The 25,681-nt window shown below is 43.5% G+C and overlaps 1 protein-coding gene across 1 annotated transcript; it reads left to right on the plus strand.

Moving 5' to 3' along the window:
* Window positions 1-5,186: 5,186 nt before the first annotated feature.
* Window positions 5,187-25,348, plus strand: mfsd2b (MFSD2 lysolipid transporter B, sphingolipid; the record flags this gene model as incomplete). Its single annotated transcript, XM_080490819.1, has 13 exons — window positions 5,187-5,531; window positions 11,457-11,582; window positions 11,676-11,800; window positions 16,129-16,252; window positions 18,017-18,095; window positions 18,223-18,404; window positions 19,532-19,622; window positions 21,876-21,997; window positions 22,385-22,468; window positions 22,663-22,746; window positions 23,036-23,145; window positions 23,904-24,047; window positions 24,281-25,348. The coding sequence occupies 13 exons, from the start codon at window positions 5,187-5,189 to the stop codon at window positions 24,498-24,500; spliced, it is 1,836 nt and encodes a 611-aa protein (XP_080346945.1). The 3' UTR covers window positions 24,501-25,348.
* Window positions 25,349-25,681: the final 333 nt, after the last annotated feature.

Consider the following 25,681-nt stretch of genomic DNA (forward strand, 5'->3'; position numbering starts at 1 on the left):
AGACAATTCAGGAATCCTTAACTTGTGTATTTGTGATTGCAGCTCGACACTGAGCAGCATTAGCGCACCCTGTTTCATGTCGTAACGCAACATCTGTGCTGTGATTACAGATTTAATGGGGATTGAGATTAAGGGGGAAAAAAAAGAGAGGGAGGCTCTGCTGATAAGGAATGATGTCTCCACGATGCTGCTTGTTAAGACGGAGTGTGAGATGTGTGACTTGCTCCACAGAAATCAGGGAGCAGCAGCTTCTTGTTCCACATTGGGGGAAGTGAAGTTTCTGCTGAGTTTTCCTTTGAGTCATGAATCTTGATTTTTTTTGGGGGCTTTTTTTATTTTTTTGCACGAGTGAAGACAGGTGTTTGTGTGTGTGTGTGTGTGTGTGTGTGTGTGTGTGTGTGTGTGTGTGTGTGTGTGTGTGTGTGTGTGTGTGTGTGTGTGTGTGTGTTGCTTCTCTTGTCTCTGAGCCTTTCTGCCTGGCCCCAGGAAGAAGTCGAACACCATTATCCATCTTCAATATTTAAAGGGAGGCAGGGAGGGGGGGGGGGGGGGGGGGGGGGGGGGGTTGCTCAGAGCTGAGGAGGAAGAGCTGACAGCCTCAGGATGGTCAAGGTCGGGGGAGGAAAGTAAAACAGCCAATATGTCCTCTCTGGAAAACATTTTCTTTCCGATCCCACGCTGCACATTCATCCAGCTTTTGCCTGACCGTGCGGTCTGTGTGCATCACTTGGTTGGCGGCCAAAGGGGGTCTGGTGCTAAAGAGTAAAAGAGAACACATTTCCTTTGTGCTACATATTTAATAAGGCTAAGCATGCAGGGAATTACTCTCCCTTTAACTCCCCACATTTCCTCTCCGAATGACCCTGTTACTGGTGCAGCAGTCATCCTTTCATTTTGCACATTCCTCTTCACGCATTATCAGAACCATGCCAATTCTAATGCAGGTCATATGCCTGACTTTTCTGCCGTGGTGCCTTTGTCGTTGTCAATAATGTGGTTTTGGTTGAGGGGTTTGCATGCTTGGAATTCATGGAGTCTGGGTTCAGCAGCTGAAAGCTCCTTGACATGTTTGTTGTCATGCTCTGATGGGAAGCTCACCGTGGAGAGAAAGTATCTTGCACTCAAAGAAATACTTATAAAAGGACTTTAAGGGTGAAAGTAAAGGATCGTATGCCATAAATCATAGACTGATAAAGGCGGCCTATCAGCATGTGGAGAATCCCTAACCAGACATAAAGATTTTCTTTATTTTTAGGCTCAAGTTTTAGAACAAGTTCCCATGAAAGATGGCTCTGCTGTCCAAACTGAACGATCTTTTCATTGTACAAAAAGTAGATCTGCGGCAAAATGAGACTGATTTCAGAGTCCTGCAAGTCATTCAGAAAGTCATTTACCAAACCAGCTGGGATCCAAGGTGCTGTTCAGACAATAAATGCAACAAAATCAATCTGTTTGTTTGGTTCCCAACACAGGCTGAAACGCTCATTAAATGCATGAGTGGGTTACTGACCCGACGGACACAGCCCCGAGGGTGAAGCTGTCGGATGGCCCCTCACTCGTACAAAACAACCACAAATAAAGAGAAAGATCATCATGAAACTCGAAAGTTTGCATTTGCTGAAGAAGCTGCAAGCGTGACTGTTTCCACTTGTCTGTATCGTGCGTTTCAGGCTAACCGCTTGAGATAGGATTGTGTTACTCACCTCTACGTCACTGTGACGTGAGTCGTCCATCTTGCTCTGGACGCTGTCCTCTGCTCAGGCCACAATAAGGCACCATGTGTCTGCAGACCCCCATGGCAAGAAGAAATATGTTCTTTTCCATAGTTTATTTGGAAAGTAGGAACGTTTTTAGACTGTATAACTCAGATATGCGCATTCTCTTAAATGACAACACGTCACGCACCGTTGACGTTTACATATTATGTAGGACGGATTTTCCTGCGACGCCACCGTCCCGTGACGCATTTGCGATGCATGCTGTTCACACTATGTATTCCAGATGTTAAGAACAAAAACAGCTCATTAAACATTGAGAGGACGTTGATAGTCTGAATGGGAGACCCTATGAAATCAAGTTTTTTTCTTCTTTATATCTTAAAAAATAATTCTGTAGAGTTTGAACAACATATTTTACTTTCAGATATCTTTGACCTCTGCTGCTTTTATAATGGAGCGTTCAGTTATAGACATACCTCCTATGAATGTCTCAATTATTCACTGGTGCTTTGCCAAATCACTTGAGTGCTCCTCTAAATAAACTTCACACACACACACACACATGCACAGCCAACTGATTGCTGGCGGCCGTAAATATTATTTAGTAATGATAATGCAAGTACAGCAGGGACGGATCTGCACTGAGGGCATCGGGAGCTTGTCATTGGCTTTATTTGTACAGTTGCCTCCAATGATTGTATCATAAAAGATTAAATGTAATGTTTCCAGGAAGTGCAGGACGAGCCTGGCGTGACTCTTTGTTTTTACTTTGAGGATCTTATATGCCCCTTATTGTTAAATATAACACAAACAAACTGTAATGACTGATAATTCTGACATAGTGTTTATAAAAACCCAACTAAATCTTTATTAGAATATTTTTTCTAAAAAAATACATAAATCCAAACCAAAGAATCAATGCCACTTGAGCTATGCCTTCATGTTGCATTAGCCTTAAAGACAGATTTATCCATTGTTCATAATGATAATAACCCAGAATTGTTCCTTTGCAGTCTTGTTACAGTCCTTTTATTTTCCATGGAGTCCATGTCTTCTTAACAAAGAAAATGCTTTCTGCGACCTTTAGCCACTGATCCTTTGTTGGTGGTGTTTCCTCACCCCAATTTGTCATGAATGTTTTCTTCCTCGCAACTGACTTTATTTTTACAAGATATTTGTCATTCTGTTGGGCAATTCCTTCCGGGAATTTGCAAACATGTCTGACCAAACAGCTCTTGGGGAGTTCATATCAGAATATTTGTCTTAATTCTTCACCTACACTTTCGACCCAAAACCGTTATTGTCTGACATTCCCTAAAAACTTGAGAATGATCCATATTAAAATGTCCACAGTTTTGTCAGCTTACTCGCTGTACATGTAATTGTGTAATATGTATTTTTGAGGTAATAAAGAAGTGAGTTGGCGTTCGATGCTATAGGTTTGTTCTGATTTAGCAATTGATTTTAGTCTGTTGATCACATATTTAACTGCACTGAAGAAGAAGTAGATTTTAAATAGAACAATGTACACAGTGGGATATGATATGTCCAACTAAATAATGGGAGCATTATTTTCACAAATAGGAATAATCAATACCCATTATGATATCTCCGATCATCTGGATCTTCAGATTCTCAATCTTCTTCCATATCAAACTTTTCTCCATTCTCTGTGAGCTGCATTCATTTATTCCCTGATGGTGTCGTACATAGATGATGTGAAGGATAATGTTCATACTCAACTAGAGCAGGTCAGCATCATGCAATTAAGCTCGCCATCACACCAAAGCTTTGAAATCCTCTTTGCACAATGTGGCTGGTAATAAACCTCAAAGACCCAAAGCCGGTCTTTTAAAGAAGTTTAAAACAATTTTAATGAGGGCCACATGAAAGGGTGAGAGACAACAAAGAAAAACACGATAATGGTGATTATGGCGTGTGGGAAATATGCAGACTTCTTTCTTTCACTAACACACAGGTATATTTTCACGTGTGAAAGCATGCAAGTTCACCTAGTGTGCCAACTCTTCACCACAAGGACAGACACGTTGACAGGAGCGCAGAAGATGGAGAATGAAGATGGATGCATGAATGGAAGAAAAGTGCTGGTTCGCCACATAAGCAGTGTTTGATCACAGGAACCGGAGCTTCATTGAACTAAATTCTAAAGGCGGGGTATTAGACTAATTCAAGGATTGTTCAGGATGATCCACAAAAAAAAAAAAAAAAAAAAGCTGAAATGAAACTGTGTATTGTCGCATCCAAAAACACAGAGCAGAGTCAGACTGTCCCCGGCCATAATCCCCTCACAAATACACACATGCACACACACGCAGACGCGCATGAATGCAATCCCTTTCTTGTCATGAATATATATGAATATATATATATACAGTACCGTGCACGGCCGCTGCGGGGCGCAGCGCCGTCACATCCGCAGAAAGCATCAGACGGAGACGCGCAGACCATCTCCATCCTCCGCAGTCTCCTTCTCCTCCTCCTCCCCGTCACACGGACTGACTGACTTTCAGATCCCGTCCAACCCGCTCACTGACAGCGTCTCCACCAGCACGGGGTGAGTGCATATGCATGCTTTCTTTTTTTTCTTTTTTTTATTTAATTTAATTTTGCAGACATGTTGGTTTGTTTTGGTCCAGGCGCGCAGACTGATTGTTGATGGATGCACTTCCAGTAATAGTAGGTTGAGATCAGGCGAGCTGCACACTACTCCTGCACGGGACAGCGATGCAAGTGCAGCAGATGGTGGCGTTTTCCAGATGCGTTTTTTACTCTTTGCTTTGAGGGGTCTGTGGTGTGTGCGTGTGTGCATGTGCATGAGACTGTGTGTGCAAGCACGTGCATTGCATTCCCCTACATCTTAGGGGCTTATATGGTTTTATGCACGCATCCAAATCACCATTGTGTGTGTGTGTGTGTGTGTGTGTGTGTGTGTGTGTGTGTGTGTGTGTGTGTGTGTGTGTGTGTGTGTGTGTGTGTGTGTGTGTGTGTGTGTGTGCGCGTGTGGAGGGGATAAACGTGACTGCACACTAACCCATGTTGAGGAGGACAAACAAACAAACAAACAATCAGGCCCTTCTTGAGTAGAATCATTAAATTTTGAGGACCTGTGTTATTTTGGGGATAAAAATGGACCCCCCCCCCCCCCCCCCCCCCCACCAGTATGTTTTTTTTCCAGGTTAAGAGTTAGGATAATATATATCATTAAAATAATTCTGCAGGAAATGAATGGAAAGGAATGTATTGTCCCACTCTTTGTGTGAGTGTGTGTGTGTGTGCACCTGCGTTCTTGTGGCTGTGTGCTCGTGAGAATGCAGGTGAGTTCTTTTCCTTGTTTGCATATGTTTGTAAGTGTGTATGTATGTGTGTGCGTGTGTGTGTGCGTGCGACACTGCCTGCCTGACTTTGCCCTTCCCTCCTGGCCTCATTCCAGAGCACCACAGCATGTGAATGGCAGCAGAACGCAGCAGAGTTGTCACAGAGGAGCAGGAGGAGCTCTATGCCTCTGGAGCTGTCACTCACGCGCACCGCACACACAACAGCCGGAGTCAGAGCCACATCCACGTCCAGCCTCTGACACACGCCGCCCAGCGACCGGCTCCCCGCGTCTTCGCTCACACAAGGAGTCACAGCCACTCGGTCTTTGGCGCTCCCTCGCACACACAGTCACAGAAGTACGGCTGCCGCCTCACACACGGTCTCTCAGCCATGACCCGGGGAGAGAGGGGAGTGCAGAGCTCTGCAGGGAAGCTCATCAAGCCCAGTGAACCGTTGTTCCCCAAATCTTCTCATCAGGTAAGGTCATCTGTTTGACATTTTGTTTTTCCGTGACAGCAGCAGGTCATTTGAATGAACAGTTTAAATCTCAAGCGTGTAGTGTGAGAGACTTGATTGGATGTTGAACAATATAGGATGAAAAGTGTTGCTTATCTATCTGTGATCTCCCAGATCACGGATTTAGTGCCTGGGAGTTGATTGTTTTTATTTTCAGAAGCGTTGTTTCCACTGACGGACAGGCCTGCTGGATGATTGTTTTCTCCTGCCTAATATCAGTTGGCCTGGTGATGGAGACGATTCTCATCACAGCAAACAAGGCCTGCAAATCGGTTGTGCACAGGAATACCTCAGTCCAGTTAGAAGGATTGGATTGATTTCCCTGTAATGTTTTTGTTTTGGCCTCTTACAAAAGCTACATGATATAACTGCAATTTGGCTGTGATGAGATTATGAGGGAAGAAGCCTCTTTTTTTTTTTTTTCCAATGTGTGCTCCGGTTGCTGCTGCTCACCAGCCCACAGGCTGTTTATAAAGGAAATGAGATATGGACATGCCGAAGCTTTACCAGGTGCACTGTCCCTTTTTTTTTTTTTTTTTTTTTTTTTTTTTAAAGAAGGTCGATACCACATTTTAGAGATGTGCTTGAAATGCCATTGCAATGCAACACCGACAGTTAGTCACCGATTCTCAGTCTTGGCTGCATGAGATCACGAGTATGAAGCTGCATTACATCACACGACCCAACCAGTTCTGCAACTGTCTCATCTCTGCCAAACGCCTGTTAAATATGCAGTGTCTTTTTTTTTTTTTTTTAATCTGCACCGACTCTGTGGACTTGAGATCAGTGTGAGCATATGTTCAGAAAAATCGCTGAATATGGTAATGAGAAGTGAATTTGAATGAGTTATTGAAATTATGTTGATGAAATTAGTCAATTCATTGGAGTAAAAGTAATATCGCATTGCTTTTGCACATTGTGGTTTAATGGTGGCTCTTGTCTTACATCTTGTATGTTGTGATAAAATACCATTGGAATGTGGTATACATTGCGTATTTGGCTGGTTTTAAGATGTGTCTGTTGTGCACTTCCAACTACTCATTTCTCAGCCTATTAGAAGCGACTAAATTGTATTTATTGAATGTGCAATGGTGTGCACAGTTTGTGAACTAATAATAGACAAACTGTATTGTTAGAAAGTTGACATGAAGCGATTGAGTCAAACAATATTCACATTTAATTATTTTTTTGACACATTCTTTAAGCGTATATAAGTGTTTTTAGAGTGACCTGCCTTTTCAAGCACAACAACAATTTAATGGCCATCTGAAAAATGGGGATGCACTCAAATAGGCACACAAAATATAGTGTAGTGCACAAGAGTTATGAGAATAGATGCACAAATATATATCAGAGACTTCACGGCAGAGGTTAAAGACAAAAATATCTTCTCTCAAATCAACACATGAAACAAGCGTAAATGATGTATTTCCTTTTGTTTTTGAAAAAAACTAAACTAGCAGAACAAAATATATTTACTTTCAGTTATAATGCCAGCTTTGATCACGACAGACAGTGTGTTTTTAAAGCTTTTATTTACCCATCCCACTGAGAGTTGGTTCAGGAAAGGCAGCAACAACACGGTAAAACGATTATAAATCTACTTGATTTGTGATGCTTCCAATCTGGACAAATGAGATTTAAAAAAAAAATAACAATAAAAAAGCGATTTTAACGTTAAAACTGATCATATACAAAACTCTTAGATGACAATAAAATTGGATTTCTATGGAATACGAAGATCACACAAGACATTTTAAGTCCTATAAGCTCGCCTGAGTGGGATGTAAAATATGTAAATGAGCCGGTACAGTAGATCCATCGTCTGTAATCTACAACCCGAAAAATGCACCAGTCAATCATCAAAGTGCTTCCAGCAGAGCTTTGTCAGTGCGATGAAATCCGTGCATATGGAGCAATCTAACCAGGGTGATGTCTAAATGACATCTCTCCGACAGCCCGTCTTTAGATTTTGGATTATTTCCACTGCGTTCGTCGCCAATGTCACTGAGCACTGTTCACATTTTAATGGTTTGCCGACCCCTCTGACATAATCGACCTTTTCCTTCCATACACATAATCCATAATCTGTGCTGAGGTCACAAAGCTACTGTCTCGTAGGACTGGGATCTGTGTGGCGACTGTGATACCCAGAACTGTCTGCCAAATGCTCCACTGAATCCACATGGAAACTGCGTTATGGATCCATTTCATAGGCCAAACAACGGGCGCACAAAAGCCTTGATGAATTTTTGGGGAATATTTTGTTGTCGACTAAGTAGTTTCTCACCATCTTTTCTTTAATTATCCTCAGCCCGGATTCTAAATTGTCTTTCCCTCAACAGTCAAGGATTCATTAACTTTAGAGATTAGTCTTATCTGTCCTTGTCCCTTGCTTGTTGACTGGCTGAACTCTACAGATGCTTCCATTATTCTGAGCCACTGTTTCTCTGGATATGTAGTTATGTGTGTGTGTGTGTGTGTGTGTGTGTGTGTGTGTGTGTGTGTGTGTGTGTGTGTGTGTGTGTGTGTGTGTGTGTGTGTGTGTGTGTGTGTGTGTGTTGAATTGTGTGTGTGTGATTTTGATTGTACATTCAGACAACAGTAGAAGGGATATCCTGTTTATCCTCTTTGATGATAAGACCTCAGTGATGAAAGATTGAGTGTGAGATTTTGGAGAAGTGTTTAGAGAGAGAGAGAGAGAGAGAGAGAGAGAGAGAGAAAGAGAGTGAGAGAGTATTTCTGCACATCATCAGTTAAGCAGCGTTCTCCAGACACCAAAAGACTTTGATTTTTTTTTTTTTCTCTCCAATTAGGGGTAATTGCAGTGAGAGTGGAAGAAGAGAGAGTTTTGAAGTCGGAACCGCCGTGCAGCCTTTACTTACCTCTGACCCGCTTGTCTCGCGATTGAATAATTACACACCTCCCTCCTGGTAATTGTCGTTCTCCAGCCCCGCCGTGTTTTGATGGGGCAAAAGAAGGAGGAAGAGAAAACGTGAGCCGGATAATAATAGTGCGTCGGGCCATGGCTGTGGTTACTTTGGTGATTTCCTTCTTTCATAAAGCTCTGTGGGGAGTAGCTCTGGGCCAGGGCTGTGTGTGTGTGTCTGTGTGTGTGTGTGTGTGTCTGTGTGTGTATGACACAAAAGGTTACACAGAAGGGGGAAAAGGCAAAGGTTGATATGTGTGCACAGCCTCGGAGACAGTTGTAAATATTGGGCTCCCCAGACTGCGGTGTCTCGTCCTATTTGAGTCTGAAGATGAAAGCTGCTTGCCCGGCTCGCAGCACACACACACACACACACACACACACACACACACACACACACACACACACACACACACACACACACACACACACACACACACACACACACACACACACACACACACACACACACACACATGCGCAGACTTGCCTGCACGTGCCTGATGGTTTTAGCAGAGAAGGGGACAGAAACGCAGCCACGGATAACTCGGTGGGTTTTCTCCGGCCCTCGGAGTCTGCACATAGACCACAATGCTTCCCTGCGATTGTGTGTGTGTGTGTGTATGTGTGTGTGTGTGTGTGTGTGTTCTGCTTCTGATCGTCAGCACGCACATTAATTTCCCTGTACTCTTAGAAGCGACTAAAACTCAGGAGGATAGGATTTAATGTCATAGCTGGGAGATCATGTGTGCTTTTCTTTAGTGCAGTTGATCAGAAAACAGAAATACATATGTTAACTATCATCATCAGAAGGACACTGACAGCAGTGAATGTGTAACGTTCTTTTGGGTGTTTTGTGCGCAATAACAGATCCCTCATTAGTGCAAAGATCTGTCAATCACGCTCCATAACCCTTACCGGGATCCACCAATATGCGCACTAATTCTCAACCTAGGCAGATTGCACCCGTCACCCGAAAGCATCAAAATGCACTGCTTTCTTTACACTAAATCAGCGTGACTTGAAGGAAAAGAGGAAATGTTATTTTTGGAGCACCCGAAATAGAATTCCAGAGGATTCAAGATATGAACGAGAGCAAGATTCACCATTTGTGAGTCACAGCTCCTTTTTCTCATAGCCTACTTCACCGGGCCGTTGACACACCTTGGTCAGTAGCTCCCGGTGTGTCTGGGAGGGAGATCTTACTGAAAATGAAGTGACTCAAAAGTTATTTCTGCAAGATAGTGTAAAAAAAGGTTACCGGTTTTCATGTTAAAGCTGAGTCACTGGATTACAAAATGACACCGTTTTAGTTTACACTGCTGATGTCTTGTTACAGAAATACATCAGATGAGAATGTAGAAACTGTGAGTGTCCTCTTTCTATTGTGTGACAGTGAATCTCGATCTGAGGTTTATCACAGTAATCCTAAAACTAGTCCAGTTTACTGGTTAGACTCTCATCAGCCCCACAAAGAAATGCACACGTGATTTCTATTCTTTTCTTCCAGTTTCCATTCGCAAAACACCAAAGGCTGCTCTTGCAGCCAGAAGCTCTTAGTGGCTGGATTAATGTATGGAGGCAGGAGACAAAATGCAAAGGGTAAACGGTCAAAGGTAAAGGTTAATTGGGATGACAGGGTAAAATAAAAGATAGGATTGTAATCCAGGAGATAATCGAATCTTCCATCCAATCCTCTTCTATATGCACAGACACGGATCAGTGGGGTCAACAGTGGGCAATAGACAGGGGGTCATCTTGTGCATATCAATCAGTGCAAACACTGAGGCTGACCACCACTAACACATACGTTGAACCTACGACTAAAGTCTAACTAACCTAACAAAACGGGCCTTTGGATTTTGACAAACTGCCTGAGAAAAAAACATAAATACACAGGGAGAACATGCAAACGCCGCACACAGAGAAGACCGATTGGCATTCTATTAATTATCAATGCTAAACTTTGAGCCAGTTTTCCCAGCCTGGGTCGATGATGTACGGTAAGCTTGCAGGTACATATGCCTCCATCGTAGCCTTTCCTCTCAGAGCCAAGCTGGGCCATATGGCCTTCCTGGCACACCATCTCAAACTGGTGAGTTGGGGAGACTGAAAGTAGACCCTCCACTTCACTGAGAGGAGCCTGTCATGGATGAATGGAAACTCATCATTTAAGTTGATGAGTTTGCTTTATTTAAAGCGTTGGGGAAAGGGGAGGTGGAGCAAGCAGCCAACAAAGCCATAAAGCCAAATCGCCAAAAAGTCAAAAAAAAAATTAGACTAAGCAGAAAATGGATGGATGGATGGATGGATGGATGGATGGATGGATGGATGGATGGATGGATGGATGGATGGATGGATGGATGGATGGATGGATGGATGGATGGATGGATGGACATCATTAATTCCTGTGATCCTCAAAGGTAAAGACTTGACCGAAGCTTACATGTTAATATACTTTTTAAAAGCATGACGAAAAAAAATTTGACAGTTTTATTGTCGAAAGTCTGAAACAGTCACTTGTCCTGAACAACACGCGACCTCCTAAGATGTAAATGACGTCGCCTCATATCTTAATGACTCTCGAGAAATGACTGAGGCCATTTTGTTGGATTTGTGGGAAGAATGACTGATGACCTATAATATAATAAATCATTTTTGTTCCTCTTTTTTAAGAGTTTGTCAAGAATTGATGGCAGTTTTTGAGGGAATGAGCCACCAGGGAAAGCGTTTCTCATTCATGACACATTCCTCCTTTATACAGCAGTGTACATTCTTTTTCCACTTTTGTTGCAGATTACATTGTTTTTGAGTACACTCACGACGAAACTAATATGACTAATATTGCAGAGTTCAGTGTACAGCTGGGATTACAATTAAGGTCATAAGCAGATTTGATAAAAAAAAAAAAAAAAAAGTATACATTTTCAAGTCCTTTGTCACCTTTCTCTTCGCAGACCGACCTGAGCCAGAAGTTGTCGTTATGCAGCAAACTGTGTTTCGCCATCGGCGGCGCGCCCAAGGAGGTGGCCTCCAGTGCCACAGCCTTCTTCCTGCAGATCTACCTGCTCGATGTCGCACAGGTAGAGACAAAGGCAGAAGGAATCGTGAGACCAGGGCGTGTCGACCCGGGAGTTTTGAGTTGCAGGCCAATCTGTCCCTGTCCTCCTCTGCAGATCAATGCCGTCCAGGCCTCCATGGTGCTCTTCATCGGCAAGGCCTGGGGTGCAGTCACTGACCCCATTGTTGGCTTCTTCATTACTAAGAGCAGATGGACCAAGATCGGAAGACTTATGCCCTGGTGAGACACCCCCCTCTTTTTTGCAAATTAAGGCCAGAATAGGCAATAACATTTAGGACTCATTGTTTGAGGTGTCTTGAGGCGAGCGAAATCCCAGTCCCTGCTCTACTGTTGTCTTTATAAAGTTTATTCAGGCAGCCTGGTTAGTATACTAGAGGAAAACCTTCCGCTACCCAATGAAGTGAGGTGTTTGGAGGTTAGGAATCAGAAAGAAAAGATATTTACGTTCAAATATGGAGAGTAATATGATAACTCTTCAGAAAAAAGTGCAGCTGTCTGTAACAAAATACATTTATTGATATTTCCCTCTGTTGTTTCGTCTCTTCTATTACACTCAGCACAGACTAAACAGTGAGTCACCACACCATCATGCCGTACGGGTCGGACACCTTTGATAGAAATCTTCTAAATGGTGTCACGGTAGCTTTTTCCTCACTTGGAGTTCACATTAATTTAGATGAATCTTCCATATATATCCTTCGTCGACAGTGCAGGATTTACCCTCGACAGATCAACCGTCCATCACAGGGCAAACACACTCACGTTCACAATTGAAAGCCACCAATTAACCGTAATGTGCACGTTTGTTTGGGATGTGAGAGAAAAATTGTCGTACCCGGAACAAGCTCATGCAGGAACAATCTTTATGTAATTTGAGAGCGCTAAACACATTCATGTGGCGCCAAGTTTTAAAAATCAGTTCATCGCTGACAATAACGTAGAAATGCTGCAATCCTATAGTTAAAACGGTTAAAGCGTAATTTATTTGTTGATTTGGTCTGAAAAGTTCTTGGTTTTCCTCTGCGCCCACATTTGTAAATTCCTAAGTTTAGTTTGTGTAAATTTGTCGAAGCAATACGCGTCATGTTTTGCTTTGCTCCCACGCCGACTGGCATAATTACGGTTGCAAGATGACGCTGCTGTTTATGCAGAAAGAAAATTAAAAATCCCAACAAAGACAAACCGTGTGTCCCAGTTTGAGATGGTTACAAACTCATTCTCAGGCTCAAGTCTCTCACCTGAGGATTGTGCTCGACAAACAGCCATTATGTTTTCATTTGCCGCTCATGACCCTCCCGCCGACGAGCCATACAAAGACCTTTAAGGGCGTGAGCTTGCGTTCCGGCGCCAGACTACAATAGACACGGAAGTTAATCGGAATTCTTTCATGTGCGACCGTGCCGCTCAATTACATTTTATTACATTTATGTAACACCTCATTTCACTGTTGGGCATTGCATAGCTTTCACATTTTCTTTGTTTTCTATGTGTGTCAGCGATTTCGGCACAGTTTCCCTCAGTGAGGCCTGTCTTTTTAGTGGATTGTGTGAAGCTGTCGACCCAATTACAGGCTCAATTATTAAAAAAAGATGTTATAACAGTTTCTGTGTGTGGTTTACACTGTGTGTTCTATCTAGTGTGACACTTTCAGTAATTACACAGGCTGTGTGTGTGTGTGTGTGGGTGTGTGAGATGCTTGCTCCATTATAAACCATACAATATATATATAAGCTGACAGAGCTGGAGGGGGACCAAGTCCACTGTGGGCATCTCGCTGCACTTTGCACTTTGTAGTCGACAGATGCTGATGTTAACTCAGCTTTGATTACCCCTCAAGAAGCTGGACGCATGTGTGTGTTCATGGGAATGTGTGGAATATGGGGACATGCATGTGTGTTTCGGTGTGTGTGTGTGTGTGTGTGTGTGTGTGCCATAGTATAAAGCTCTCCTCCAGCTTTTTACCCCGTCTGGAAAGTCCCCTCTGTCCCTTTCAGCAGGAAGTGCTTTTCTGTCCCTTGCTGACACGTCCACAGCCCCGACATTAAGTGATTTGGATCTTTATCCTGACTTCTTTAGGGTGGCGGCCTTCGCTCTCAAATGCACCGCTGGGCGTTGCTCTGTTTATTATTTGTGACTGTGGCTAATCTTCATCAACGTTGCCAGTAAAACCTGGAGAAAGCTTTTTGCTTCGTCACGGAGAAAAGTAGTTAGGCATCATCCATGAATGTAGAAATCCCACATTAATCAGCATCTAAAGGTAGCTTCATTTTAAAAGATTTTAAATTTAGATATTTAATATTTGATATATTCTAGCCCTAAATTGTGACAATATTTCTTTTTTCCCATTTATTTCTTGTCCCGCTTTGTCCAACTTCAGATGCAGGGCACAATCTGTACAAGTTGCCAGACAAAGACAAACATACACCAATATTCACACCTACGTGCAAATCTTTGAGTCACCAACTGACCAAATAAGTATACATGCTTAGGGAGAACATGCAAAATCTGCACAGAATTGCCCTCAACTGGGGAATTTCTCATTGTGAGATAAGAGTGCTCACTAATGAGTGGCGTTTCTGAGCTTCTTTTATTGGTCATGGAATGTAACTTTTTTGACTGTATGTTGAAAATGTGTTATCTTTCATCACCATTAAGCAAATATGGAATTAAGGAATTACAAATACTGTCATTTTGTATTTTTCCATACTTTTGTGAGTATTTTGTCAAGTAGGTAATTTTACTCTTGATACTCTGTCGCTTTTATAATCAAATCTGGAGTATGCTCACAATATGAATTATTATTCATTTATTGAGCGACATTTTAGTGGCCAAATAACAGCGAAAAAACTCCTACTATATATTTGTGTCATGCAAATTGGCTAAAATGCCTGCTATTGATGCATTGTTGGTGACCAATGATAAATAAATTAATAAATAAATAAATTAATTAATTAAAAAATTTAAAAATTAAAAAAAAAATTAATTTTTTTCTAAAAAAAATTTAATTTTTTTTTTTATAAATTCATAAATTAATAAATTAATAAATTAATAAATTAATAAATTGATAAAAATAAATAAATAAATAAAGTACTATTTTGTACTTTTACTGGTGCATTTGAAATAATCTAATGGTGGTTTGGGCTCACCTCTAATTTCGAGGACTTAATTCGACCAAGGAAGCGCGTTCTCACCTACCAGACCTCTTCTAAATCCCTCCGGCCCTAATGCACATCCTCTAATTAACTACTCGAAATTGTCTTCAACAAGTCAATGAGAAGCGACGCACGACTGCCACATTCCCATCAACCCTCCCGGGTTTAATTAAGACTGTGCAAATCATTGGGACAGGTGTGACCGTGCAGTCATGCAAGTGCGACGTGTGAGAAAGTATGCGAGTGTTTGGGTTGTGTGTGTGTGTGTGTGCCTTTGTTACGCCCTCCCCGAGTGCCGTCATCTTGCAGGAACATTCTCACTGTCCCATTCACCGGCTGCGGGGCCTTTTCATCGCTCCCATGACCAGGCGCTCAATACTGCCGCACCAGCGTTGTCAGCTGCCTTTGTTGAGGCAAAACAATCAGGAGGAGCGTGAGGTGACCGGCCTGGATGATGCCAGAAATGACTGTAACTGGCCTCTCGCTCACGTTTCCTCTCTCTAACCTGGACTGGGGGCAGGTCAGAGGTCGGAGCCCGTCTGTGGGTTTTGGTCGCTTTTCACCCGAGTCCCTTATTTTTCCGACCAGCAGATTTCATTCTTCAGGCCACGAGACAGGAGCTTGGCTTACTTTTCAAAGGAGAGGAAGAGGAAAAAGGAGGATGATATATGGGTGCTGATTATCCTTAAACTGCTCTCAGTTTGGAACGCACAGCTGTTCAATCCAACCATAATAATACATACTACTTATTTACTTATGAATTATACATGGCCCACGTACTGTATCACTTGGATTACTGCGAAAAACACAAACACAGCAGAATTACTTCATACTTTGTTTGCTTTTGAGCGTGTGCTACATGTTGGTATTTTAATGTTGCGTGTGTGAAATATTGTGGTGTTTCCCCACTCGGCCCGCTCTCTCAGGACAGATTCCCGTCATACTTACAGCAACATAAACATTTAGCAGTCGGCTTAACCCCTACAGTAATCTAGCAGAAATATGGCCTGGTTGTAACCCTGCTATATATATTACATAACTGTGAATTGCATATGTCGAAAACAAACTACTGCATTTAACTACGAGCAGTGGTTTCTGTAGAGATGCAGAAAATTCTATTTCAAGATTTTCATTGGTAATTTGAAGGGCAGAGAACGTCATCAGGTGTGTTCGACATTTCAGGGTCTGATTCACTAAGATCCTGCAGAAAACTGGAGGCAAATAGATTGCGCGTTCAGTTTGTGTGCGTTTTGTCGGTGAACCTCGACTCTTAGTGAGCGAGACCAGGCCAGTCTGGGTCAGACCAGGTGAGGACCATTTGTATTCATAATGCATCGTTTGCCAAGTAGTTGAATGACATGTTTTCCGTTTTCTGTTTTGTTTTCCCCCCCGCAGGATGTTGGGTTGCACTCCATTCCTGGTGGTCTCGTACTTCTACCTCTGGTTCGTTCCCCCCTTCAGCAGCGGCCGGTTCGTCTGGTACCTAGGCTTCTACTGCCTCTACCAGACCCTCATCACGGTGAGTACGCATGCTCTTTGTGGATGTTTGAAATGGATCCTGTGCTGCGGGACCTCCCATGCAGCACCGGAGAAACATCAGAGAGGAAAGCCTCGACTGATGCAGATGACACGTTACATGACATATAGATGAAAACCGTGGAAGACATAGTGGATAACAATGTTTAAGGGGAAGATGATTACAGACACCTCGTGTCAGGCTCTGACAGCTACGGCGAGGATTTACACCTTGATTTGTGAGACGAGCAGAAGCTTCCAGCCAAGAGCGCTTACACACCTCACCTCAAAGGGGAAGTGCAGTTATTTAGGTTGTCTCATGTTATTATGGCCCAGACCATGACTCTCTTTCTCTCTCTACCTCTCTGTTCTGGCTCTGCTTGCTGGTAACCCATATAACGTGTGCTCCAGGGCATGTGGACCGCCGTGGCCACACTGCGGCCGGCTATAGCGGCATGTCATTCTTAACTCCTTGATAAGTATACGCTCGGCCCTGCCAGGAACCTCTTGCTTGGGTAAATGCCGGTTGCCACTTTTAGCCGCCCTTCATTGTCTCTGGTTGTGTGTTTGCGCGAAGTGGACTGGGAAATGGCAGCTGTCATCATCCAGAGGGGTCGCGGTCTGTAAACAGAGGTTAGCATGCAGTTCATGCAATCAAATAATAATAATGGGTTTCCATCATATTAATTCAGTTCTCGCCTCCATCTGTTTAGGACCACTTCGCTCTTATAAATGTTTGCATCCACTATAAGCCCTATAAATGTCATGTTGTATAGGAGCAACAGCTGGAAAAAAAAAAAAGAAAGAAAGAAAGAAAAAAAAAATCCTTTCACGGCCGCATTTATTTTCGTTGTGGTTGTGCATACTCATTTGGCCGCAGTGCTGACTGAGCCCTTGTGTAAATTACAAAGTGAAGCAGCGCTCGGTTTGCAAGGCCCATTCTCTGAGAGAGGTGGTGAGGAGGGACAAAACAGACCTGAGGTTGGCCGACATGGAAACTGCAGACATTGCGTTTGATATATATGCTGTTTATATTTTGCACTTGCATTTTCACCGGATGACGTTGATGAAAAGTATCGGCGGTGTTTTGCGGTTGGCATAAGATTTACCACCTAGCATTTAAACCAAAGCCCAGGATTATGGGAAATGCCGTTTCCACATGTTTGTTTGGAACAAATTGAAGATTTAGGTCAGCAGTTAAAGGACCTCCAGGGGTCGATGGACAGAAATGGGCTAAAGAATTCATTTATAAATAGTCACACGGTCGTGTAGTGGTTAAAACTGTTGTCTTGCAGTAAGAATATGGCCAATTTGAGGCTTTTTGGGGAATTTGCATGTTCTTTACTGTTCATCAAAGGGTTTTCTACAGGTGCTCCAGTTTCCTTTCAGAATCCCACAACAACAATGTGAGGTTAATTGTTGATCATGAATTGCCTACAGGTGTGCATGTGAGTGGGTGTGATTGTGTTTATCCGGTGATGGACTGGTGACCCGTCTACACTTTGGACTGGGATCAACTGGGATCGGTTCTAGCACCGGTTCTAGAAATATCAATGATGGATAGTCTTTAAGCCCCTAAACTAAGATTTGTTCTTTTCTATTTACCTTAAGGATGGTGTTTTGTCTTGTAGAAGATATAGAAAATAGTTCACTTGCTACACGTCAAATACATGTCATCAGTTGTTTCATCCCGACGTCATGCAACATTTTCTGTGCTACACTTTTATGATCTCGAAGCTCTTAACTGCGTCTTCTTGTTGTTTTGCAGTGTTTCCATGTGCCTTACTCTGCTCTCACCATGTTCCTGAGCACAGACCAGAAGGAAAGAGACTCAGCCACTGCTTACAGTAAGGTTTCTCGCATACAAAACTATATTCTTAATGCTGAATCAAACCTTGTCTCAGCATTTTTGTCTGAACCCGTCCAACTTAAGAATGAGTCAGATCTTTTTCTTTTTTTTTTTTTGCCCGACAGGAATGACAATGGAGGTGTTAGGGACGCTGGTGGGCGCCGCCATCCAGGGCCAGATTGTGGCCAGCGCTCACACTCTGAAGCACTGCCCCACTCACAACATGTCTGCCGGTTACCTTAGCAACAGCAGCGGGGCAGAGATCGTCAAGAGCCTGGTGCACTCGCAGGACTACCTGTCACACGCCGTAAGTGTCACCGTGCCAGGGCGGGAGCCCAGGTGTGCTAAAAGTAGGCCAAGGCGTCGCTTTGACAAACAACTTTGAACTGTCAACAGCGTTCTTGCTTTGCTTGGATCTGCAGTGTGGGTTGAAGGTGGTTTACTTTTGCAAAATACATCTGAGGTTAAAAGAAAAAAAAAAAAAAGGAGCCGCAGGGTTGAATGAAAAGGAGGATTGTTAAGAATTGGCTCCATATTTGCAGACTGTCTAGAGGCTCTGACATCGCAAATGGCTTCACGTTTTAACCCCGGGGATTGAAAGGAGACTCCACTGTTTGATATGTGAACCCGGCATCCTGAGCCGGCTCCCGTCTCGCGACCACAAAGGGGGTTCCTCCCTCACATCAGGCTCTAAAAATGAGGCTCCATCACACTGAGGGGTCTCCACAGCCTGCAAGCCATTAGGGCCTATTTATATCTCAGATAGAACTTTTGAAGGCACCCAAAGATTGAACATGCTGAAAATATTTGTCTTTATCTTCGAGGCGGCTGCAGCTCAGCTCAAAGTTAGAAGCGGCGGGAACGTGACGCTCATTTCCACCTTCCAGTTTGCGGAGCTGTGAACAAACAACATGAGACTATTTGTGAAGATGAAACAAGCCAGAGTTCTAAACCGTCCCACGCCGGATTTTGGTCGCACCGCAGCTATTCGGGCTTCAAATGGTTCCCTTCCAGAGGATTTTTGGGTGAACCCTATCGGGGCGACACCGCTCGCCACGCTCAGCCCTCCGCAGCCACCCGCTGGATTCCTCAGTGGTCGCTGGTGAGGGCGGCACACCGTCTGACCCGGCTCAGTCTGCCCTCGGAAACTGGGAGTGTTTGATGTGCATAAATAATAATGAACCGCTGGGCTGAGCCACACGGAAAAACAGCAAACAAGCAGAAGTTGGACAGAAAGGTTAAGCCGGTATTTTTGGGTGTACTTGAGGTTCCCTCCTGTTTTCCGCCCGTGTATATACAGTGAAATATGCATGGGGAGAGACTGTGCAAATTGCGAAACTCACGTGCGATGAATCTATTTTCGGGAGAAAAGTGAGATTAAGTCATTTGTCTCGGTGCATCAGTGTTTGCTTTAATGTGTCTTTGTCGTTGCAGAAAGAGGTGTACATGATCGCTGCTGGCGTTATTGGAGGAGTGTTCCTCATCTGCACCGTCGTCATGTTCCTGGGAGTCAAAGAGAGAGACGGTATGAAAATTATTACCTCGCCGGGTTAATTAAATTCTCAAATGACCCAAAGTCACTCCGTGATTTCCACCGCTGATTAATGGTTTGAAAAGCATTCCTCAGATTTGACTCTGATGTTAGTGAGTCTAAAGAGTATGCATGTATACTAAGAGTACGCATGTCCTTCATGTATCTGTGTAGGTTCCTTCCATAACCCAAAGACATGCTTTCACCTCCTAATACCCAAATTAATTTTGTGTTGTGGTCTAGAAAACCTAAAACAATGTCCACATACGTTGACGCCAGGTCCCGGAAGGTTAAAATGAAGAGAAATTGCTTGAAAACTGTTGACTGTTGGTAAAGATTCCTCATTAAAGTTGTAAAAACAATAGTCCAGCCAACTGCCTCGCAACCCAAAATATTGTCCACATATGTGGACACCAGGTTGGAGGAGGTAAGTGTTGACGCTAAAGTGACGTGAGGTGTGTGTGTGTGTGTGTGTGTTGAGTCACTGTCTGTCTATGTGTGACAAACTGGGGAGGCTGTAGCCTGACAATCACATCATCAAGTACAGAAGATGGATGACTTCGCATTGTCGCGCGTTTACCAATGAAAATACAACCAACTGAACGTAGAGATTACAACAAACTTGATGTACGTTTTATTTGTAAAACATTTTAAGCGCGTTGATTTTTTTCAGCAAACTATGATTTCATCAAAGTTTTAATGAGCCATGTCACATTTAGCAGCGTATTCTGGATTTCATTTGATATCGTAGCCCGGAGGCATCCCTCCGCACTGCTGCTCAATGATGCATGGCACATAAAGGCAACACTCACTTTTATCTTGGGTATCTTTGTTGCGTGGCGGCTACCCAATAAAGTAGCTTGCACTTTGTATTCCATCACAGCTACATGTCAGCTCCCGTTCCTTCTCAAAGGAAGATTTCAGACAGTGGTTTAGATAACAAGCTTTTGAATTACGACACGTTGTTAAAGCTTGACCCCGTGATATTCAACGTTTTGTTTCAGACTCACAAAAAACAGAATGAGGAAGTGCAGCCAGTCACAATTTTGAGTTGATAAGAGCTTCACCAAATTGAGTTTTTATCCTGTTTAAACTTCAATTTGGTGAAGGCTCAAGACGAACCGACAGCTCACACAAAAGAGAATCTCAGAGGAAAAAAAAACCAAAACATTGTGAAAAATTTATAGTCAGACTTTTTCCTTTTCTTCCCAACTGGCCGTTTAATAATTCCTCAGATTCATCTTCTGTTTCTGGATTTAGATTGATTGAAATATGGACAAAATATACAAGCATCAACATGCTGGTAAATACTGATTTCCATTCAACAAGTCGTTTATTTATTTATTTATTTTCAATAGTCAGCGTTTACCTAATTTATGTCACAAAACTCCTGAGCTTCACTGCTGCATTAAGATGAAAACCAAAGCACAGCGAGAAGACACAAGCTTTCCACACTCTCCTTCAGATTTGAACCAGGGTGTTTTTCACAGTGAGGTGAAGACATTAACCACTACACCAGTGGTCTGTAACCCGTGGCTAATGTATACCTAATTAATTACACAAAATGTCATTTTTAAAAGGACCTTTTTTTTAAAAAATGCACAACTGAAATGGCAAAAATTGTGAAAAATCCCTGAAACAACATGAAATGGGGGGAAAAAACTGCTTATGTTCATGTCTCAAAACTATATTTGAAACTTTAAGCGCAGTGCATTATTTTAAAGATTAACTGTGTTTTGCGGCTCCAGTTAAATTTGATTTGGTGGAAAATCGCTCCTTTGGTCATAAAAGTTGTAGATCTCTACAAAACACCACTGGGTTGTCTCCCGATGAGGTCATATTTAAAGACAATATCAGTCCAAAGGATCCAATAAGTACCTTTACCATAATAGCAACCACAGGTAATGGTACTTAATGTATTAGGATTTTTCAAGCAGTACTTGTATTTTTGCAGTATAGATGCCTCTATTTAAAATATTGATCTGCATATACTTCCTCCAGCACTCGGTGCATCTCACAGACAGGCATATGGCAGCTCCTTTTTGGGCATCAGCTGGAGTTTAGCTCTCAGTCGCTTATCTTAATTGCTCTATAAACGACGCCTCTCGCCGGGACGGGCAGCATCCACTGCAATGCAGAGGCAGTTCCAGTAGTGGCGGAGAGGAACTCTATCGTCTTGCACTTTACTGCATGTTATTTGATATGCCGCACACACTCATAGTCTTACTCCACATGGAACCGTTTCAGATCCGTACGCCCCGAAGACGGAGAAGCAGATCCCCTTCCATCAGGCCTTCATCCTGGTGATGAGACACGGGCCGTACCTCACGCTCACCGCCGCGTTCCTCTTCATCACTGTCGCCATCCAGGTAAAATGTTGTGTACGGTTTTGTGTTTTAAGTCTCAGGACTCCAGCTGTTTAGTCTGCCACTGCAGTTTTGACACTTTGGGGTTTCAGGCTGCTTGAGTTATTGCAGCATTTCTTTTTCGAGATTCGCATCGGATCTGTCTGCGTGTTTTCACCGTCTCATCTCGGCGGAGGTGTCAGCTGTCATCCGTGCGAGCGGGCGGAGTGGAGGGAGGGGGGGGGGGGTGTGGGGGTGGATAAATCACGGCGAGAACACCGTCAGCAGCTTCTCCTCCAGTCGTCTCTTGGCTTGGCACGCAGCGCAGCGAGCGAGCGAGCTGAGTGCCTGGTGACGTGCTGAGTAGACGAGACAAGAATGTCTGAACGTTTGATCTCTGCTCTTCCGCAGCTGATTCAGAGCAACTTCGTCCTCTTCTGCACCTACGCTGCCGACCTGAGCGAACACTTCCAGAACATCGTGCTGACCATCCTGGTGAGCATGGAGGGGTTTTCTTCTTTTTTTTTTTTTGTTGGTCTGAATCAGCTCTCAAACATGCAAACAGCACAGCTTGCCTGCAGCACATAATGAGAAAGCGTTCTCATCACTGGGCACATTTCAAAAGCTGCGTATTCTTTAATATTTGATTCATCACACTGAGAGCCGTCACCCCCTCCTTGCATCCCCAGGTGTCAGCGGTGATAAGCATCCCACTGTGGCAGTGGTTTCTGCAGAGGTTTGGGAAGAAGACAGCAGCTTTCTGTGGCATAACAGTGAGTAGAGGCCTTTTTTATTCTGTTTTTTTTTTTTGTTTTTTTTTAGCTGGACCGCTGAGTTTGTGCCATCTTGTGGATGAACTTGGAAGAGAGGAAGCCTTTTGTTCTAACTGCAGAAACACATTCGAGATCATTTTAAACCTTCTAAGACACTGGACTGCAGAAAACCCTCCACATATTATTATGATACTAATCACAGAAACATCCACATCATTTACACGTATGATTTGCCTTAATTTTTTTAACCCTTTAAATCCTATTTACTGTCTTTTTACTATCTTTCCAGTGGATCATGCCCTTCACCGTGATGCTGGTGTTCATCCCTAACGTTGTGGTGGCTTACGTTGTGGCGGTCTCCTCTGGACTCAGCGTGGCTGCGTCGCTTCTGCTGCCCTGGTGAGGCCCAACTTCACGCCCATCAACTCTCCATACACTTATAAATTGGTTTTCAGTACTCAATAGATCATCAGCTGTCACAGCCTTGAACAAACAGAACGACATGTCATCATGTTTTTGGATGCAGGGTTTTTCCATTCCCGTGGTTCTAGAATGTTTAATACCCTCTAATTTCACGCAAGATGTCAATAATCTCGCCGGAACGGTACAATAACTGTTGCTCAGCGGAGATTTGGTGTCTTTCGGGCTCCCGGGTCAGGTCACGGTCGTGACAGTGATGTCACGTTTAAAAATTAGAGGTGGCGTTCATGATAAATCTTCCATAGCATCGCAGAGCTCCTCCGATCGCGACATCTGTTTTCCAGTTGTTCCTTCGGCCATTGGCACTCCTCTCTCCTCTCGCGTCCCCTCCCTTTACCCCTAAATTACAGCCTCCAGAGGGGGGCATGTTTATTTTGGAAAGGAGCGATTGTTTATCTTGTCTGTGGGCCCGAGTGGGCCGCCCGCTGCTCGTCATCTAATCGTGTTATTAGCCCTGTAATTTTCGCCCACCGATGCATCAAAGCGCCATAAGAAGACCTCACATCATCAGCTGCAGGCGTCCACTACTGGCTGTGTAAGATCATTAAAGCGAGAGCGTGAGTGAGGTCTTAGGCGCAGATCAGCTTAAAGTTTCATCCTATTTGAGCGTTTGAGACAAATAGATTTCACAGGTTGCTTCAACCCTGTGTGTGTGTGTGTGTGCTTGTGCAATCCAGGTCTATGTTGCCAGACGTGGTGGATGACTTCAGGCTGGTCAACCCTTTTTCCAAAGGCCATGAAGCCATCTTCTACTCGTTCTACGTGTTCTTCACCAAGTTTGCCGCCGGCATCTCCCTGGGAGTGTCCACCCTCTGCCTGGAGTGAGTCGACATTACCGTCACACATGCACGGTTTAGCTGTGATGCTCTGCATCTGTACACAGCATGTCAGGATACCGCCAAGAAACACATTAACCCCGGTCTCATGTATTATTCACGACGCAAAAAAGGTGTTGAGTTTGCTCATTTACGGTGCTGCAGCATCGGGCTTGATGTCGATTTCCTGTAAAGTGTTTTGAAATGGGATCTTTGTATGTGTGTGTGTGTGTGTGCAGGTTTGCGGGGTATGACACGGGCGCCTGCAAGCAGCCTGCTGCTGTGGTGTACACCCTGAAGCTGCTGATCGGCGCCGCTCCCGTGGCTTTCATCGTCACGGGGTTAATGATCCTGCTCCTCTATCCCATCAGCGAGGACGTGCGGCTCAGGAATAAACTCTGCCTGGAGGAGCTACGGTGTGTAGAAATCATTAATGCACATCTGAGGGAAAAACTGTAGACTGCTCGACTCCTCCAACTCCACGTTGACTTCCATTTACTTGTTACAAGCAGTCGAAAGCTTATCTCCTGTGGCTCTGGAGTAACAACATGTCCTGCACGTGATCTTCGGCAGGGGCCCCACGACTTTCATGACGCTCAAGATAAGCGGCGTTCTGGTCACGAAAACGACACAAAATTTGGTTGTGTCCAATATTACTGCGATACTATAGTCCAGGTATTGCAATAGTTAAAGGTGCAGTATGTCAAAATTAAAGTGATGCCACTTTTGTGCAGTAGTGAGTGACTTTAATACCTTCCGTTGTGTTTTACTATTCAATCTGATCTGACTGTGGGCAGATTAGATGAGGGGACAAGCTGGTTTTCCTTCAACAACTACATCCACGGCACAACTGGTCATCAATGAAATGACTTCATGACTGTTATTCTTATATTTGCTCATCCTCTAAAGGTTTAAATAACGTCACATACTGTACCTTTGAGATATTGCAATAAGTTGCAAAGCGAGTATATCCGATTACTTGCAAGGGGAAATCACAATGTAACTTAAATGTTGCAGGACCATCATTTTAAGCCAAATGCAATATGATTGTGATTCTTCAGTTGCAGTGTAATGTTACCCTCATACTGAAGTCGTGATGTGATATCACATTTACAACACAATGCAAATATTATCCATAATTTTCTTCTACATTTTTGGAAGATGCTGTGTACTGTATTATAATTTTTCGGCCTTTTTTCAGCTCCAAATGATTATTTCTTCCTTATATTTGCTTTCCCTGAGAAGAGCAAACAGGCCGACCAACGCTGTCAGAAACAAACAGATTATATTTGGCGTCTGTGTATCATAAAAAAATACTGTGACGCTTTACTGTGTCACCTCCCAAAATCAACCCTTGCAGTCACCAGAGAGTGGACCGACAATGGACGAAGATCTCAGAATTGTACCCAACATCAGTGAATGTACTCCCGCTACTTTCCACCGCTCTGGGTGCGTGTAGGCCCTCACTGAAACCGATGTCTCTCACAGGAAGCAAAGCAGCAGCTCTGGCACAATGGACGATTTGAGTAACGCGTGACCTGGATCTTGAAATGGAGTGATTTCACAAAGCCACAGATTCCAGTAATACAGCTGGAAGGTTGTTCATTAGTGTATATTACACTGAGAAATGGTTAAATTGT

Source organism: Lipophrys pholis (assembly GCF_963383615.2).
Source record: "Lipophrys pholis genome assembly, chromosome: 21".
NCBI classification, from domain to species: Eukaryota; Metazoa; Chordata; class Actinopteri; order Blenniiformes; family Blenniidae; genus Lipophrys; species Lipophrys pholis.